The sequence below is a fragment of the Canis aureus genome, chromosome 8, assembly GCF_053574225.1.
Source record: "Canis aureus isolate CA01 chromosome 8, VMU_Caureus_v.1.0, whole genome shotgun sequence".
In the NCBI taxonomy this organism is placed as follows: Eukaryota; Metazoa; Chordata; class Mammalia; order Carnivora; family Canidae; genus Canis; species Canis aureus.
In genome coordinates, this window is record NC_135618.1 from 35,126,189 (window position 1) to 35,145,593 (window position 19,405).

Below are 19,405 nucleotides of genomic sequence, written 5' to 3' on the forward strand. Positions count from 1 at the left end.
CAGCAGCTACTCCGTCACGTGCCTAGTTTTATGCTTTATATTCTAACATTTAGTGAGATTAAGTATTCTTTCCCAGCAAAATTAGAAGCTCCTCCAGGTCAAGATCTGTGTCATACCCCTCCCCTTATATCCCTTATGGCACCCTGAGGAGTACTTGGCAGAGAATAAGTGCTCAATATTTATTCATGTGACTTTTGGCAGCACTGTCAGGAAAGGTTTAGGGCTCTGCACATACAGAGTCTTCTGTTACTCACCATTTGGCCAAACATACTGCTTTGTGGATTTCTTCCCATTTTCCCCCAAAATCCTTGGACACCCACAGGCCATTCTGAAATATTATAAAGGATTTATCAGAATTCTAGCTTTGTCCTGTGCAGCTGCTTATACGACCTTTAATAATTCATATCTAATCATTCAGGGCAGTGAAACACACGCTGAAGTTCCCTCCAAGCTGCCTGCACCCTCCCCCCATCACTGATGGGGACCCCTTCAGGGTTTTCGAAGTTCAGAAGAACAAACACTTACAAAGTGCCTACTATTAGCCAGGCACTGTCTTAGATGTTGCACTGGGGATACAAAGACAAAATATACCCAGGATCTCAAGGAGCTCTGGGTTTAACAAGGGGCGGGGAGAAGTAGTTTGATATGATGTAGTAAGTTATGTAGTAAGTTATGAAAACATGGTTGCTGGGGTGGGAATAAGAAGCAGGTGACATTGCATTGGATGGTTTGTGAAGACAGCGGAACTAGTATTAAATAATGAGGAGTGTAACCAAAAGAAGGCAAATAGGGGAGATGAAATATTATTGCATGAATACACAGTAGTACTAGCCAAGGTGAGAGGTGAGAACACATGACAGCATGGGCAAGGAGCTAAAAGCTTTTAGACACCAATGCAGCACAAATTCCAAGGTGAGCAAAGAAGGGCCCGCTCTGTGAACTGGCCCTCAGTTTTACTTTTTTTTTTTTTTTTTGAGAGAGAGAGAGAGAGCATGCACATGTGCAATGGGGGGTAAGGAGGAGAAGAGCAGAGGGAGAGAGAGAATCTTAAGCAGGCTCCATGACTAGCACCAAGCCTGACACAGGGCTCGATCTCAAGAGCCCGAGAGCTCATGACCTGAGTCAAAAATCAAGAGTTGGATTGACTGAGCAACCCAGGTGCCCCTTGGTTTTACTTTTTTAAAGGCAGAATACTTGGATGGCAATGGGAAAAATGGATTTCAGACCAGAGGCAGGAAAAGTAGTGAAAAAGTGGTTCTATATTAGTTCATTAGGAGTTAGTGAGGTCTGGGTGGCTCAGTCAGTTAAGCGTCTGCCTTCAGCTCAGATCATGATCTCAGGGTCCTGGGATGGACCCATGTTGGGCTCCCTGCTCAGCAGGGAGGCTGCTTCTCCCTCTCCTTCTGCCCCCCCCACCCCCGCTCATGCTCGCTCTCTGCCTCTCTCACATAAAGAAATAAAATGTAAAAAAAAAAAGTTAGTGAGGCCCTAAACCACAGCTATGAGGAATAGGCTCAGAAAGAATCTAGGAACTAGATTCCGTAGAACTGGGAGCTCCCCGCTGTAGGGCAGAGTGTATGAGTGTGTATGTGTGTGTATGTGTACACGCGCACGCACGCGCACAACGGGGGAGCAGCAAGACAAATCTGGAGCCCTAGAAGGAAGTCAGAAACATAGATCTTATATATAACCACGGCAGTTCAAATGGTCAGAGTGGAAGAGGTTGACAGGAGTTTACGATAGAGACCAGGAAGGAAAGGTTAGAAGGTAAGAAAGAACCAAAGGAATGAGGTCACAGAGGCCAAGCAAGCCCAGTTCCCAAAAGAAGAGACTGGTCAACATTTTCCAATGTAGCAGAGACTTAGGTAAAGACAGACAATGTCAGTTACATTGGCAACACAAGCCTCCTGGGCCCAGACCCCACGGGGGCGGGAGAGAAGTGTCCCCGAACAACTGCGATTAAACGGGACTGATCTAGGCAGTGCTTCCCCCACTCTCACCCACCATTCTTCCTCTGTAATTCCTTTCTCCTCTGGTAATACTCACCACCTCCCCACATTCCTGATTTACCCAATTCTACTTGGAAATAGGAAAGGGTCTGGTATCATCTATCTGCACTTTAGTACCTATTGGTCTGTCTTCTGGACTGTTTTTTTTTTTTTTTTTTTTTTAAAGAATTGGAGAGTGAGTAAGCATAAGTGCAGGGCGGAGGGAGGAGCAGAGGGAGGAAGGGAGGGGGAAAGTGCGGGGGGGGGGGGGGAGAGAGAGAGACAGAGATTGGATCTTAAGCAGATTCCATGCACAGCACAGAGCCTGATGAGGGGCTTGATCTCACGACCCTGAGATCACGACCTGAGCCGAAACCAAGAGCGGGACACTTAACCAACTGAACCACCCAGGTGCCCCAACCTGATTATTTTTACTTCCAACTTGCCTTTAACTGGAAGAAACTTGAGGTATAAAAGCCAACTGTGGCTGACTACCTCATTTTTTTTTTTTTTTTAAAGATTTTATTTATTTATTCATGAGAGAGAGAAAGAGAGAAAGGGGCAGAGACACAGGCAGAGGGAGAAGCAGGCTCCATGCAGGGAGCCCGATGTGGGACTCGATCCCAGGTCTCCAGGATCACGCCCTGGGCCAAAGGCGGCGCTAAACTGCTGGGCCACCTGGGCTGCCCAGGCTACTTCTTCTTGAGGAGAACATGTTTCAATGATCTTAACATACAGGTAAGGGCGATGGGGTGGTCAAAGGGGGGTTGGTGATTCTATCCATTCCTCAGAGGATGTCTCTGTACCCTTGAAGGGCCTGTAGCTCAAGCTGCTGGCGGTCAGCTTCCTGGAATTGTTGCTTCAAGATCTGAAGCCTACCCGGCAGGCTAGTTTCCTTCCTCTAGCCTCCTCTGGCTAAACTTAACTGTGACCTTCCTTGAGTCTTCAGCCTTCCCTCTGCTCAAATATCTGCACACAGAAGGCCCAGACCCAGACCACTCTTCCAGCGCACTTCACACTTCCTGGGTCACCCCATTGCTCAGCCCGACTTGTCCACATCGATGGTCAAGTTTCTGTCCCCTCAATGGTCACCACAGCAGTGGCTCTCCAATTGCTGTGTGCAGACTCCACTGGGAAGGTTGTTAAAAACACTAACCACCCCAAAACCGAAAGTCAGTGATGGACCATGTCTAGATTGGGGCCTATGAACTGCAAACGAAACCAGTTTCCCAGGGGTTTCTCTGATGTTGCTGGTCAGGAGACCATGCCCTAAGAAATAAGGTGAGAGAGAGCCATGTAAGCGTAAAGTATAATTATGATTATCATAGTTTAGCAACTCAGCGACTTTGGGTCCTTAAAATCCATGGTAAAGGACACTAGTCCCCCAGGAAAGGAAAAGTGAAACGTGCTCCCCAGAGAACTTTCAGAGGAGAGGTGTGAGGGCTGGGGGGGGGGGGACAACACAGATTTCTGGGGACAGTATAGGAATATGGTAGGGGATGCAGAGATTTAAAACTCTGGATATTTAATATAGGAGTATCAAAGACAGAAATCAATATGCTTTATATACTGGGAACTAACAAGAACAATTACAAAGATGTGGTTTGGCTGTAGGGAAGGAAAACCACCGTCAAGAGTCCGACAATCTTGAAGCACAAGAATGATTACACTCAACTGTTTTCTAGTTTATTACTCCGATAGCACACCATATCCACTTACTTAAAAAAAAATATGTAACGACAGTTAGATATCATACTTGTCTAGAAGAGGTAGCACATGAAAATTGTGCCCTTTATAAACAGGAAAAAAATGCAAAAAAATACAAAATTCATGCTTTACGAAGTCACTAGAAAGCAGCCCAATATAAAGACATTTCATAAAGGGTTCTTTTAAAACAGTGTATTTGAGCCTATAAAAATGAGAAAAAGCAAGACAAGTTCCTCAACTATACTTACTTCAGTGCTGAGAGCTAAAAGATAATCAGAATTCTGAGGACTATACATCATCTGAGTCAGAGGATGGAAAGGGAGATTGGACTGAACAAAGTTCTTTGCAAAATCTGATGATCTGAAGATTCTTCCTCCATGACTTCCTCCAGATACCTCTGCTGTTAAAATCACCTGATTAGGAAGAAAAAAGTTCAGATTCAGAATATAATACTATAAAAGCACAGGAAGTTCTTATACCATTTTCACAAGATATGTGTTTAAGAAAATTTCCAAAAGAAGAGTCATAAAAACAGATTAGTTGGTGTACTGTACTATTCAAGGATTAGTCTTATAACAAATATTATCCTAGATTGAAATAGTGGGTCATAACCACGAATATAGCCTGCTCAGTTTGCGATGAGCTAGCTTCCCAAAGACTAAAATGCTGTCTTGCGGATTATGAGCTGTGATGCCAAACAACTGCTACATAATTACAAAGAGTTTAGCTGGCTCTTGGCCAGGGACCAAAAAAAAGAACCTGTGTGCTGAATTCCATTCTTTTGTGAACAACACTAAATTATGTTTAATTTTAAAGCATACTAATAGCAAACTAAATCCATCACTGTATATAACTGGATCACTCCAACATTGTCATGACAGCCCTGCATGTGGTATCAAGTGCAGCTTCATATGCGTATGAATGAGTCTCACCTTTCCAGAATTCTCAGGACCAATAGCCATGCCAAACTCAGTCCGAATGAAGGTGTTATTGATGAGATTTGTAATATCCTTAAAGTTCTTTCCATAGTCTTCACTGAGAGGAAGAAAAGCAAGACACATTTAGTACGCAGTGGTCAAGGACGCTCCTGGGCTCCTGCCTGGCTTCCGTTACCCCTTCCCACTGGCTTTGCTGAGGCACTTGCTCTCCTCTGAACAGCTACCTGCCTCAGAGGAGTTGATTCATCTCTAGCTCCAGTGGTGGGCAGATTAGTCTGAAGGAAATTCCCCCCCTTCCCAGTGATGGGGTCAGAAATGGGGAGTGGCCCAGGTTGAGCCAATAAGGGGAATTCTGGGGTCTTTGAGGAAACACAAACACCTAACAAAATGATCTTCCTTTAGACCAGTGGTTCTCAATCAGTGCATTTTTCTGTGCCATCCCCCAACCCGACCACAAACGTTTGGCAATGTCTGGAGACATTCATGATTATCACAACTCAGGGGTAAGATGCTGCTGGCATCAAATGGGTAAAGGCCAGGGATGCAGCTAAATATCCTACAATGCACAGGATGATTTCACAATAAGAAAAAAATTCTCTGAGGCTGCCTGGCTGGCTCAGCGGTTGAGCATCTGCCTTTGGGTCAGGGTGTGATCCCGGTCGGGGGGGGGGGGGGGGGGGGGGGGGGGGATCGAGTCCCACACTGGACTCCCTGCAGGGAGCCTACTTCTCCCTCTGCCTGTGTCTCAAATGAATAAATAAAACCTTTAAAAAAGAAAAAAAATTAAAAAATTATCTGGCCCCAAATGTCAGTAATATAAAGGTCGAGAAACCTCAACACTATAATATGTGAATACAAAGCAAAAAATTACTACAGGCATTTTGACACGATGAGAGACAAAGCAAAAAATTACTACAGGCATTTTGACACGATGAGAGCACAACTTGAAAAATAAGCCAACATAAGTGGAGAGAACTGTTGAGGGAATTCTGGAATTCCGGAGAAGCAGAGCCTTTGACACTGGATTAAATCAATGCTGAAGCCCATCCTTCTTCTGTATTTAGTTATGAGCCATTAATTCTCTTATTATTTAAGCTGGTCTGGGTTGGGAGGTCTGCTAAATATAGCCCAAGGCCTCCTAACTAATCTATTCACGCACAGTACTCATGATAAAGCTGTAAGCTAAGGAGCAGGAGTCCCAAAATACCCCCACTCCCAAAGGTTGCTGTACCAGGCACTGGTCTCGAGTGCTCGCCGTGCACACAACACAGCTAAGGAAAACAAACAAATTAATCTCATCTCTTCAGTAGTCCAAGCTTTTCCCAAAAAGTTCATTCCAACAATATTTTTGAGAGAATTTCGTGTTTAGATTTTGAAAACTAAAAGCAAAAGTCAGTAGCTATCTGCCTCTGACGGGTTTAATACTGTGTGCAGTCTGCTAAAACACGACATAGAATGCAAACCCTCAGTATTCATTAAATCTAAATGTTCAGAGTTACCTGGGTGGTTGAATGTCTGCCTTCAGTTCAGGTCGTGACCCCGGGGTCCTGGGATCAAGTCCTGCATCAGGCTCCCTGTGGGGAGCCTCCTTCTCCAGATGCCTATGTCTCTGCCTCTCTCTGTGTCTCATGAATACATAAGTAAAATCTTAAAAATAAATCTAAATGTTCATCAGTGTAGACCACTGTATAGTGCAAGTTAGTTCCAAGTGATAAATGTAATGTTCAGGGGTCTTCGCTGATAGAATATATATATGACCTAACCAATTTTGGTAGTGGCCTCAACAAATAAAGAATCACAGAAATGCAGAACACGAGAGATGCAAGGGACTAAGGAGAACATCTTGTCCAACTCCCTCATCTCACAGATGAGGGTTCAAGAGGAGGCAATTATTTGTCAAAAGCCAACCAGTTAATTCAGGGCAAGATTGAAACTACAATGCAAGTCTCTTAACTCTCAGTCCTATACTAGAGGCAGCTTTTAATTATTTGTGAGGAGTTTCTCTCTCTCTCTCTTTTTTACGATTTTATTTATTTATTTATTTATTTGAGACACAGAGAGAGAGGCAGAGACATAGGCAGAGGGAGAAGCAGGCTCCCTGCAGGGAGCCTGACGTGGGACTCGATTCCTGGTCTCCAGGATCACCCCCTGGGCTGCAGGCAGACGCTTAACCGCTGAGCCACCCAGGTGTCCTTCTCTCTCTCTTTTTAAAAGGTTTTATGTATTTATTCATGAAAGACACAGGGAGAGAGAGAGGCAGAGACCCAGGCAGAGGGAGAAGCAGGCTCCATGCAGGGAGCCCGATGTGGGACTCGATCCCAGGTCTCCAGGATCCCGCCCTGGGCTGAAGGCAGGCACTCAACTGCTGAGCCACCCAGGTGTCCCTAGTTTTTCTCTTACAACGTGTAGACCTCCACAGTCTTGTCCGGGCTGGTGGGCTGGCAGTAAAGATGGGCTGAGAGGAAGCTGGAGACAGAGAGGAAGGCAGAGTCTCTGAGCATTTGCCTGGGTCCTCGACAGTATGTGGAGTAAAATACACATAACTTTAAGCTGTCTTACTCTACCTAAACAAAATAGGGATGAGACACTACCCAACTGATTCTTTACTACCCTTTCCTTGGCTTTGGAGTACAAGAAGTGTTCTTATCCTCTGGATAACAGGTCAAAGGGGTATGCATAAACAATCCCTGGCTCTATGATGTACATATCATCAGCGCTCAGACAACCAACCATCCAATAGGGTTACTGTAGTGGTTTGCTTATCACCAGCTTACAAATCTCCCCTCCGTCATGACATCCCCAGGGAGCCTCCACAGACCTGTTGGCAAGCCTGCTTGCTTTTTAAGAACTTGGCACAATAAACACATCCCTGCCCTTCAGAAAAAGAGCGCAACACTGAGGGAAAAAAAAAATCATCTGCAACAACACTACTTTAGCCACTTACAAAAAAAAAAAAAAACTGGAACACAACGGACTAGTAGTGACCTGCTAGGATTTATGTAGGGTTCTGTCAAGGCCACATAAGTCCAAGGAATATATTTTAATAGAACACCTGATTTTTAAAATTTTTATTTTAAGATTTTATTTATTCATGAGAGACAGAGACAGACAGAGAGAGAGGCAGAGACACAGGCAGAGAGAGAAGCAGGCTCCATGCAGGGAGCCTGATGTGGGACTCGATCCTAGGTCTCCAGGATCAGGCCCTGGACTTAAGGCGGCACTAAACCGCTGAGCCACCTGGGCTGCCCTTAACACCTGATTTTAAAGTAGCTTTATTTAGGGCACCTGGGTGGCTCAGCTGGTTAAGCATCCAACTCTTGGTTTCAGCTCAGGTCATGATCTCAGAGCCCTGGGATGCAGCCCTGCATCACGCTCTACACTCAATGTGGAGACTGTGTGACATTCTTTCCCCCTTCCTGTCCCTGTCTCTCTGCCCCTCCCACTGCTTGCTTGCTCTAAAATACATAGATTTTAAAAATCTTTAAAAAAATAAAGTGGGTTTATTTTCTATCAGCACAAAATACACATCACTCTCCCTCTGCCCCTCAACCCTCCCTGCTCACTATCTCTTAAAAACAAAACAAAACAAAACCCCAACAAGTATAGATATCCTTGTTTGGTTGGCTTTCAGGCCTAACCATTTCTGTTTATTTAGTTCATTTTTACCATGATTAAGTTCCTAGAAATTGCAACACACAAGCAACAAGGATGACAACAAACAAAAAACCCAAACTACTGTTTTGTAGTTTTCACTAATCAGCAAAGCTTATACAGTAGATCCTTATTGTTTCTAGATTCCATATTTGCAAATTTGACTACTCACTCAAATGTATTTGTAACCCTAAAATCAACACTTATGGCACTTTTGCAATCATTTGCAAGCACGCATAGACTGAAGAACATTGGGAGTAACCCAGCACGCACTTTTCCAGCTGAGGTCCAAAAAGGGGACCCTCTGCTTTCTTGTTTCAGCTCTTATACTGCCATTAAGTATCTTCTTCACAGTCTATTTAGTGCCATGCATTTTGCATTTTTTGTTGGTGATTCTGCTATTTAGAATAGCATCCAAGCACAGTGTTAAAGGGCTAGTGTTCCTGAGCACAAGAAGGCTTGGATGTGCCTTATGGAGAAAATACGTGAGTTAGTGTCTTCCGGGTATCAGCTCAATGTTAATGAATCAACAATATACATTATATAAGGTGTCTTTCAACAGAAAGGTGCATAAAACCAGATTATGTACCGATCAATTAACAAAAATGAATGTTGTGACCAGAGGTCTGCAGGAGCCTAAATCTTTCTTTCCCGTAGGAGCAATGGTTTGAGTATTCGCCAATTCAGTATTCATGGAGACTTTGTAAAATAATGAAAATCAACTGTACTGAAATTTCTAGTTAAAAGACCAACAGGGAGAATGTAGCTTATTAAAATGTGGCAACATAACAGCAGACCCAACATCACGGACTGGTCAGTAAAATGGGTAGAATTTGAATTCACATTAAGCTGAACTCCCAATACCTCAGTCTCTATCTCTTTTTTTATTTTACCCCCAGCTGTCTAAGGCTACCTTATGTCTTTTTATTTTAATATTTTATTCTGTTTTATCTTACCGAAAAACGCATGCATGTTTTCTGTAGATGTTTTGAAAATGCAAGTAATAAAATAAAGGGCTAAGACATTGTGAATAAAATCCTGAAACTTTTAATGAGAAGGAACATGAGTATGTATCCGGTATCTCTATTTTGCTTTGGTTAACAAGGCAAGTCTACTAGGCATTTTCATGGGAATATTTCCTAAATGAGGAAAATCACCTAGTTTCATGATTTTTATATGCCCTAAGTTTATAAAAGTGAAGCTGTAGTAAAAATGCCATCATCATACATCTTAATAAACTTTTTAAGAAAAAAAAAACAGTAAAATATATTTTGTAATGTAATTTGTGCTCACCTTGTAACTAAAATATGCAATCATTATTAATAATCTACTGCAGTGAAAACTGAACTAAGCATAACATTAAAAAGGCTGTCATACAAGATGTCTCCGATAAGCCAGTTCACTATGTTTTGCTTTATTTTTTTTTTAAAGATTTATTTATTTATTTATTCAGAGAGAGCGAAAGAGAGGCAGAGACACAGGCAGAGGGAGAAGCAGGCTGTACGCAGGGAGCCTGACGTTGGGACTCGATCCCGGGTCTCCAGGATCACACCCCGGGCTGCAGGCGGCGCTAAGCCGCTGCGCCACCGGGGCTGCCCTGTTTTGCTTTAATATCTGTTACATACCTTTACATTAACTTTTTTTTTTTAACCTCAAGTAACATCCTTAAAAATTTACATTGACACTGGAATAAAATTTAATATGAAATTAAGTACTCACAATATGCTCTAATTTCTAAAAGTTTGACTACTGATACAAAGTAAAAATTACAAATAAAATAGCACCAGTTTTTTTTAAAGATTTATTTATTTATTTATTTATTTGGTGAAGAAGGGCACAGAAGGAGAAAGAGAATCTCAAGTAGACTCCCCTTTGAGCGTGAAGCCTGACACAGGACTCAGGCTCATGACTCTGAGATCACGACCTAGGCCAAAATCCAGACACTTAACTGACTGACCCACCCAGGTGTCCTGAAATAGTTTTATGGCAACTAGGTACAGAATTTTGGTATAGAATCATACTTACATGTGGTGTTTGATTAAGTTGATCTTACAATGAAAAGTTACTCAAGAGGCCATCAGACAAAAGCATGCAAAACATTTTTCAGTTGCCAAAAATCAAATCATCATCTTAACCATAGATATAGTTTATTTCCTTTTTAACTTCACATTTGAAAGAGGAAATGTACTTTACAATTACATAAATTATTGCTTAACAGAGAATCAAAATTACATCTATTTAAATATAACTCCTTTAAACTGAAGGTATTAATATATTATTCGATTTTACCTAATCAATGCCTAGGAACTGTATTTATTATTTCCCAAATCTTTCTACAATTCTTTTTTATAACCTAAAGATCAAGGTATATTTCCCTCTAACTTGGTGTAGTTAACAAACACAACTCGTTTTATTCCTGTGAGCCTCTGGGCTGTACTACTCAGAGCAGCTGGCATGTGATAAAGTGCTTTTTCTTTGAATCCCAAATGAACCTTTGGCCACATAAGATTTAGTACAGAAAGATAATCCAATAAATAATATATTTGTGAGAACTGTGAAAAACAGAGTCTTCAGAGTAGATTCAACAGGCTTTAATTTCATTTTTCAGTTGGGCAACCTCACCATATCCATGACTCCTCTTAATCAAACTGCCCCCTCCCCTCTGAAGCCACACATTACTGGCATGCTCCACACCATGAGTCACTTCAGAGTGGCCAGCCCAGCTGGAAAAGCAACGAGGCCTATTTGCAGTTTCCACCTGAACTCTGGAAGAGGTCTCACTTCATAGCAGGGAGGAAATAATATTCAAAATGACCTTGGAAAAAACAAAAAACAACAAAACAAAAACCCCGCTGTGCAACACGAAGCAGAAGAACCTTAGTCACTTGAGACCATGTGAGAAGCAAATAGGATTGCTTTCTAGTAAAGTGTGTGTTGAGGGTTCCTCACAAGACTAGAGAAATATAGGATGTTTGGGCTGGTAGGTTATTTCAACAGTAACATTTAGTGATACTGCTTTTGTTTTGGTTTTTTGGCTATCTTAAAGCACAAAATTGAGAAGTAAAAGGATGGGAAAGAGAGTCATGAAAACACATTCTACTTCCCCTGGGTATGACTCATGAACCTGCCAGGTCCAGTTCTAGCCAAACGCTTAAAGAGTGGTGTAGAGGGCGGGGCGGGGGGGGGGGGGGAGTGAATTCAGAAAGCAAGCAAGCAAGTGGCCAAGGCAATAGGTAGAGAAGATAATTCAACCTGGAGAGGGAAGAATTTAGCAAGTAGCCTTCACAACATACAGGGAGGGATCCATCAGAGAAGAGGTTTTCATTTGCTACTAAAAAATTGGAGGGCAGCTTCTGTGACACAAACGTGTGATATTTACCACAGCAGCATCAGGAATACTGAAAACATTAGTTACAACCCAAGTGTTCAAGGGGATAGTGATTAAGTTCTGTCAATCTAACAAAAATAATGAGTTACTAGTAGAGGGGTTATGAAAAATATACGAGCACTCACGAAACAGAATAGACATAGGTTTGACATATTCTGTTGTGACACCAGGTGTTAGTAATATTTGCTGGGGCAAGGGTATGTTTGCATTTGCAGAAGCCATGGAAGCATGTGGGGGCAGGCAATCGTTTTTAACCAACTGGCACCAAAGGCTTTCAAATTCATTTTAACAACTGATGCAGCAGTGCCAGCACAGGCTGGCTACGTGCCATCCCTGACTGTTGTGCCGACAGCCGCTAACCCCACTGAGCCCTCACTCCATGCCAGCCACTGCAAAGCACAACTTGCAACAGCTCTACGGTGACCATTATTACCATCTTTCTCCTACAGATGACAAAAAACTTAGGGAGGTTAAATGACTTGTTCGAATTCATTCTGCTTGCAAATGACAGTGCTGAGATTCAATCTCAGACCTGTTTGCCAACAGAATCTGGCAACTTCTCTCTCTCTCTCTGTGTGTGTGACTATCATAAATAAATAAGAAAACAAGAAATCTATTTAAAAAAAAAAAAAGAATCTGGCAACTTTACCCTGGACCACACTGCTTCTTTCCCAAGACTATGTAGCTATATGAATAATACAAAAGGGAAAAATCAAGATAATAAAGTGTAAATAAATTAAGATTACATTTTACTTTTTTAGGGTGATTTTTTTCTTTCTTTTAAAATTTCCAAATGTTTTGTAATACAGTTGTTTTGCTTTTATAATGAAAAGTAAACTGGTAAGAAAAACTATCATAAGGAAAGATTTTATGACAGCAAGTTTTTTTAAACACTGGAAAGAGTTACTGAAGTTACAAATTTAAAACAATTTTTCCCCCTCCTCAAAACAGGATACTTTTCATTTGTCTGAAATGCTTCAAATACTGTTCTATCTGAATAAACAAGATCACCTATAGATTATAGCCCTTTCTAGCACTGGGATTCTACATGCATTGTCAATCTTTATCAAACAAATAAAAAATACCATCAGTCTAAAAATTATAGAGAAGCCAAGGTATTCATTCATTCAATTACTATGTACTGCCTGCTATGAGTCAGCTGTTTGGCCAGTTGGTGGAGAACCCTAAGTTAGTCAAGAACCTTGCTTTCATGGAGCATACAGCAATTTCAAGATGGCAATTCCTTCTTGGCCAATTTTTAAACCAACATTGCTGTGTTGAAGGGCAGAGAGCATTGGATCCAGGCTCAGGAGCAGCAGCCAGTGATCATACCTACTAGGGAAGGGGGGTTAGGTTGATCCATCTGAGAGCTTCAACATGGACTCACTCCCTTCTGGACCAAGACCAATAGTCAAAGAAGGAACTCTGAGAGAGTATTGTGGCTCTTGGGAGATCGCTTGGCCCTGGGAGGCAGTTTCTATGTCATCTGCTGGCATGTCATACTTCTCTAGGTCCCTTGGGGGGAAAATGAGATAGGCACAAATGACTGAGAAGACAATTAGTAATTGCTGAGAATTAGCTGGTCTCGAATCTTACAATTAAGGGAAAGAACCTAGTATTTAATCAAGCTGTACCTCTGAGAAGACAACTCTAAAACTTTGTGAATGTCACAGTATAGATTATGGTTCCTGAACATACTGCCACCATCATTACCAGTGTGAATATGATGACGCACTTGGGTTAGGTCTGACCTGAGAACTTCCTTCTGATCTGGAAACAATCTGTTTAGGGCTCAAAATACGTATCCATTTTATTGTAAGATAAATCACACTCATTTGGAGGTACAGTAAGGACTGTTATTTCAGGGATATAAAAACCATTTGTCTTATTTCAGGGATATAAAAACTCACAATAAATACAAAGATGGTTAAAACTCTATGCTACCCTCCCACAAATAAATACCCATTTAAATGAAGAGATACAGACCCCTACAGAACTTCCTTCATCTTCCTTTCTTGTTTTGCCACTCAGTGTGGTCAGCCTAATTTCCTTGGAACTAGATCCCTTTTCATACTTCTTCAGGTTGCTAAACGGACACTCAGTGTGCTGAGTGTGACAGTCTGGTGAAAATTTAAGATGGCTAGAAGATCCTTTAAATCAACTTTTAGACTCCGTCATGTCTATAAAAGTAGGGAACTTACATTCACAATGTGTTACTCAGCCAATGCCCCAGCCACATGTTATGCACCTCACCTTCGATATAGCTTGGACTGTCCGAAAGTCATAATTACCAGTGGTACATGGAAGGTAGTCAAGACTAGAATGATCTGGGAAGAGACAAAAGCATGCAGTCAATAAGAAAGATAGTCCAGTTACATGCTGGCATGTGATGGGATTAAATCAACATCTAAAAGATCGTCAATAACCCTGTTCTGTGGTAGCCTAATGTCAGAAAACCAAGAAGGGGGCGGCCTGGGTGGTTCAGTGGTTTAGCGCCACCTTTGGCCCAGGGCCTGATCCTAGAGACCTGGGATGGAGTCCCACGTCGTGCTCCCTGCGTGGAGGCTGCTTTTCCCTCTGCCTGTGTCTCTGCCTCTCTCTCTCTCGCTCTCTGTATCTAATTAATAAATAAAAATCTTAAAAAAAGAAAAAGAAAACCAAGAAGGACCATGTTACTAGGGTTCACCATGACACAGGATCTCAACTCAATTTGTTGAAATGGTTCCATCACATACTTTTGAAGTAGTGAGGCAGAGCTCATCAACTACACATTATAATAAAGGAAGGGTTCAACTATTTTGTATCTCTATAATTGTAAGATAGTCTCAGGCAAAGATCATCCCTTTTTCTGCTTACAGAGGTTTAAACAGTATGGGTGTTCTAACAGAGGTCAATATGTCACATATATTTATCCTTTTCTTCCTTTCCTTGCTGTTAGTTCCCCATGAAATTAATTTTTCAAATAAGTATTTTTCTAGACATAAATATGCATGAGGAAAAGATTCTGATAGTAGTTTAGTATAAGAGGGGAGGGAATCTCAAGTAGCCATATAACAAGAAACCTTAGAGATACCAACTATCTTAGATAAATGGATACATTCTGGAAATTAGCATGCTACTCAAATTGTAGAAGAACCGGAGATGTGTTTAAAGACATTCTACCAGAAGTTTAAAAATTAATTAAAATAAGAAATTTCTAACTTGCTTTTCAACACTAAAATTCTATTTCTTTTGGTTCCTGATACAGCAGTTATGTGCCCCAGTGCCAGGATATATACATTACCAGAATACCAGAGGGTATGAGCTGTGGCCTCCTCTGCCTTTGTTCAGACAGAAGGACATAGAGCTGGGCAACACCAAGCCCTGATTCAAGACCTGAGGCCACCCTCAGCACACCCTCCTACTGGGAAATCATATATACCAGCAGGGATAAGGGGCTGACGGACTCTTTCTCCATGGCCCCAGTCCTGGCAGTGGCTCCTCTGTGACAGGAGAAGAGACAACAGATGGAGTCGAACAACTATGAGCCCTGGGCGCCATAGTCCTTCAACGCTAACCACAGGAAAGGACACAGGAACAGTGTGGAGGAAAAAAAATGCCAAGATGTGCGACGTGCAGTTTTCTGCTTCTATACAGGGGTCTTCCCAAGTATTGTGAGGCTCTTGTCTGAGCACATGGCACTCTTCCTCCTCTTTCTTCTTCTTGCTCATCTTGATGCCAAGCAGCTACCAAAAACTAAAAAGGTGTCTATCTTCCTATTATGGAAGAAGGAGGTGACCAGATGTTCCCAGGTCTAAAGCAAAACCAAACCAATCACAGCTTCCTGAAAGTCTGTACTGCAAACATGTTATTTTCTGCAACGGAGGTTGGAGACTATTTCAGAAAGTAACAACATTCAGTGTTTAAACTCCTACAATCAACATCTTTTTCTCACCGCACTGAATTAACAGACTCAAAATGCTACTTACCCCAGTGCCATCGCCAACCCAGGACAAGGATACTGAGACACTGAGATCATCAAACACATGCTATAAGGGAAAAAAAAAATTTGATTTAGAATTGTCATCTGTCTTTCGATCTCCGGTTTCCTTAAATAATTCAGAGCACTATTCTTTTCAAAGTAATTAACTTCATTATTATAAGGGGATACGGATTCCCAGAAAAATCTGGGAGAGCTAGGATTGAACTACTTAACCCAAATTACAAATAACTTGGACATTTTAATTCTCTCACGTACGAAGTAAGCCAAGCAGATGAGTTTTCTTACTGCACCAGATGGGGAGATGGAATAATCTAATTGCTTTCTCCAAAAGAACTAAATATAAAGATATAGAAAGTATTCTTAGGATGCTTTAAAACAAGAGATCACAGCCCACATTGACAGATATAATTGTAACCCAATCGGCATAATTTGAATTTTTCTAGGCAGCCTTCACAGTACAGTTGAGTAGTTATTAGCCAGATTCCTTTTGCTCCTAGGCTAACACACTCACTCAAAATCACAAGGGACAGAAGCAAGAGCTGATGCCCTGCTTCACCTTTAAATAGTGATGATGGTGCCTGGGTGGTTCAGTCTATTAAGCATCTGGCTCTTGATTTTGGCTCAGGTCATGATCTCAGGGTCACGAGACCGAGCCCCATGTCAGGTTTTGTGCTCAGTGCGCAGAGTCTGCTTGAGATTCTCTCTTCCTCTCCCCTTCTCCCCCTCTCCCTCCCCCTGCTCTCTAATAAATAAATCTTTAAAAATAAATACATAGTAATGATGAGGATGATGAATTACGACAGAACAGTCTTAAAAGTCATGGTAAGAGTGAGGAGAAAGAAAAGGGAAAGCTGGTATATTATTTCCAAGATATGTTAAGCATGTTGGAATGTAGTTATAATGATCATTATGGATTCTTTAGGGTTTTGGTTTTCAAATACTTTCTCTATTTATAAAATAATACATACCCATTATAGAAAATGTAGGTACAATAGAAAAACTAGGGAGGTATAATAAAGAAAATATAAATTATTTATAGTCCTATCACACAGAGCTATTTAAGGCTAACATTATGGGTATAATCTCCTGGTCTCTACCATTTTTTAACTGATAAAGAATTCCTAAAAGGCAATACTGACACTTGGTAACAATTTCCAGCCATACACAAATGTATACGGGGTAAAGGGTGTTGACACCCCAGCATGGTCAAACATCCACATATAACTTTTGACATACAACTCATTAAAAACTTAACTACTAATCGGCTACTGTTGACTGGGAGCCTTACCAATATCATCAATAGTAGAGTAACACATATTTTGTATGTTACAGGTATTACAGGCTGTATTCTTGCAATAAAGTAGCTAGAGGAAATAAAATGTTACAAAGAAAATCATAAGGAAGAGAAAATACACTTAGAGTACTCCATTTATAAAACAAACAGAACACTCCATGTAAGTGGACTCATGCAGCTCAAACCTGTACTGTTCAAGGGTCAAATGTACAGGAAAAAGTGAAGAGCTTTCCTTTTCCCCGTCACACGTCCCACCACCTCAAGCCCCACTCCCCTGAGAGCAGTTAATAGTTTAGTATAGATTTCTGCTAAATGTTGACGATTATGCTTTTCACCTACAAAGACTTACTGTAACTTCTTAAGTTTTTAAATCTTTTCTTTTTTAAGTTTTTAAATCTTAAGCAGGCCCTGCCTTTCTGAGTTTGAGCAGTTCCTTAGAATAGAGGCTACAACTTTATACTTCTTGGTATTCTCTGTGCCCACCATGCTACTTTACACACTTACTAAGCATTTGTTGACAATGATTCTACATCCTTCCCAAACCATAAATAGAACATGTCTATAAATGGTGGGACTCCCGCCACTTGGTCACTTGAGCCATTGCCCCAAGAGAGAAGTCTGTAGAACTATGACTTCAAACATGAATTGTTTTGCTGATCTTCTATCTTCTTTCATGGTCCTCCCGAATGGGTTTCTGAATTCACCTCTGCTGTCTCCTCCCCGGATCGTAAGTACCTCTAGATCAGCAGAAGCCTTGGGAGAACCTCTGTAAGAGGTCCAAGCAGGGCCTCACGGACGACTTGCTCACTAAACGCTGGATAACCACCAAACGCTCAGCCAGAGCTGCTCACAGCCCTGTGGGACAGAAAGGCCATTCATACATGTGAGCTGGCTAAGCATTGGAGAAAAAGTAGGGCTGCTAGAAACATCTGGAACCGGAAGCTTAAAGACTGACACAGCCATGTGTCTTGTAAGATATTCCACACAGAGCAAGACGGCCTGTTCTCTTGAGTGAGGATATAGTGTCTGAAATTACATCAATGAGCTCCTTGAGGAGCAGGAATATCCAGAGCTACCACAGGCACCAGACAGACCACAGGGGCTCACAGTCATCTAAACACAGGCTATCTTTCCAAGGAAGGCTCTGGTCACAACTGACTGGGATAAAAGATAACCTGTATCTCTGGAGTCCTGGCTATCTTGATCAGGCCACAATATAGTCTTGAGCCAATCGGGATTTGCAACTCTGGCTTTTCGGACAAAGCCCTACATACCTGACCCAGTCAATGCACACTGGCATTACTCACATTTTCCTATTGCCCAGTCACAGTAGGAGGAGGATCATTAGATATCACTAGCAACACCTAGCTTCACCTGAACAACTCAAAGGATCATTATGGACCTCATTATCATTCAAATAGTTCCTCTGGAAATGGAGGCCAGATTTATTAACTATAATTGTGGTCTTTTGCGACCCCTAAGCCCCCTTCCCTTCCCAATAACCAAGTACATTCTCCTTTTGAAAGCAAACTCACTGAAAAAACCCACTCACCTATGGCAAATGCAATTAACTTTTTATATTCCAGTCTTTACCATTCTTATACTAGTGAAAGTTAAAGAGAAAAATGAAATCAGATCTAACAATGGTCCAAACCTCAGATGAAAAGAAAAGGACATATGGAAAGAAGACAAACCCAGAAACACTGGGGAACTAAAAGCATGGATATAATCCTACCCCTTCAGTGGGAGAAGGATTTTGGATGTTCAGGAAAGAGTGGACAACCAAGGCATGGTTAGGAGACAGAATTCACAAGCGTCAGCAAAAGGCTAGCAATTCTAATGGTTAGTGACCGATTATACTCGGTACAACACAAGTGTCACTCTACAACGCAGTGGCATCTTAGATGTTTCAAAATATGTATTACTTTTAATGACAGCAACAAGAACCTTGGCTGCATCCCTCATTAGCCCTGAAGTCCATCTAGTGCAGAGACAAAACCTATTCATTTTAGGAACTAATATATAGCACAGCACATGGATGGCACTCCATAAATATTCAATTCATTTTCTTTATGAACTACTTGTGAAGCTCTGAAAAGGAAGATGATGAAGTAGAAAGGCCAGACCCACTTAATTTCCCCATGACAGAACGGAGTATGACATGTAAAAGTTCTATTCTGAGAGGATTTCTGCCTCCAGCCAAGATGGAGTAACAAGGGTCAGATGTGCTTTCCCACCTGAAAAAAAAAACCCCAAGACCACAGCATATGTAAAACAATAATAGTTTTCAAGGCACTGGACTTCAGGCAATGAAAGACAATGATCTCCGAGAGACAGGAAACAAACGAGGGCCTCCATCTGCCCTACCTTACTGTCTGGAGAGAATTTCTAGGCCACAGTGCAGGGAAGGGAAACCCAGGGTGGAGCCCAGAGGTCTCCTCAGTTGAAGAGATGAGG

General features: G+C 41.7%; 1 protein-coding gene across 5 annotated transcripts in view; it reads right to left on the reverse strand.

Moving 5' to 3' along the window:
- SORT1 (sortilin 1) overlaps positions 1–19,405 on the reverse strand; it is a 65,532-nt gene that overhangs the window by 28,120 nt on the left and 18,007 nt on the right. For 3 of the 5 annotated variants that reach the window (XM_077905754.1, XM_077905753.1, XM_077905757.1), the window contains exons 2-7: positions 15,641–15,700; positions 13,926–13,999; positions 7,034–7,099; positions 4,628–4,730; positions 3,944–4,108; positions 255–328 (exon numbers count right to left, since the gene is read on the reverse strand). In XM_077905754.1, coding sequence (XP_077761880.1) covers positions 255–328; positions 3,944–4,108; positions 4,628–4,730; positions 7,034–7,099; positions 13,926–13,999; positions 15,641–15,700 — 542 coding nt within the window. The remainder of the gene's footprint in view (positions 1–254; positions 329–3,943; positions 4,109–4,627; positions 4,731–7,033; positions 7,100–13,925; positions 14,000–15,640; positions 15,701–19,405) is intronic. The other 2 variants (XM_077905756.1, XM_077905755.1) reach the window with 1 other exon arrangement.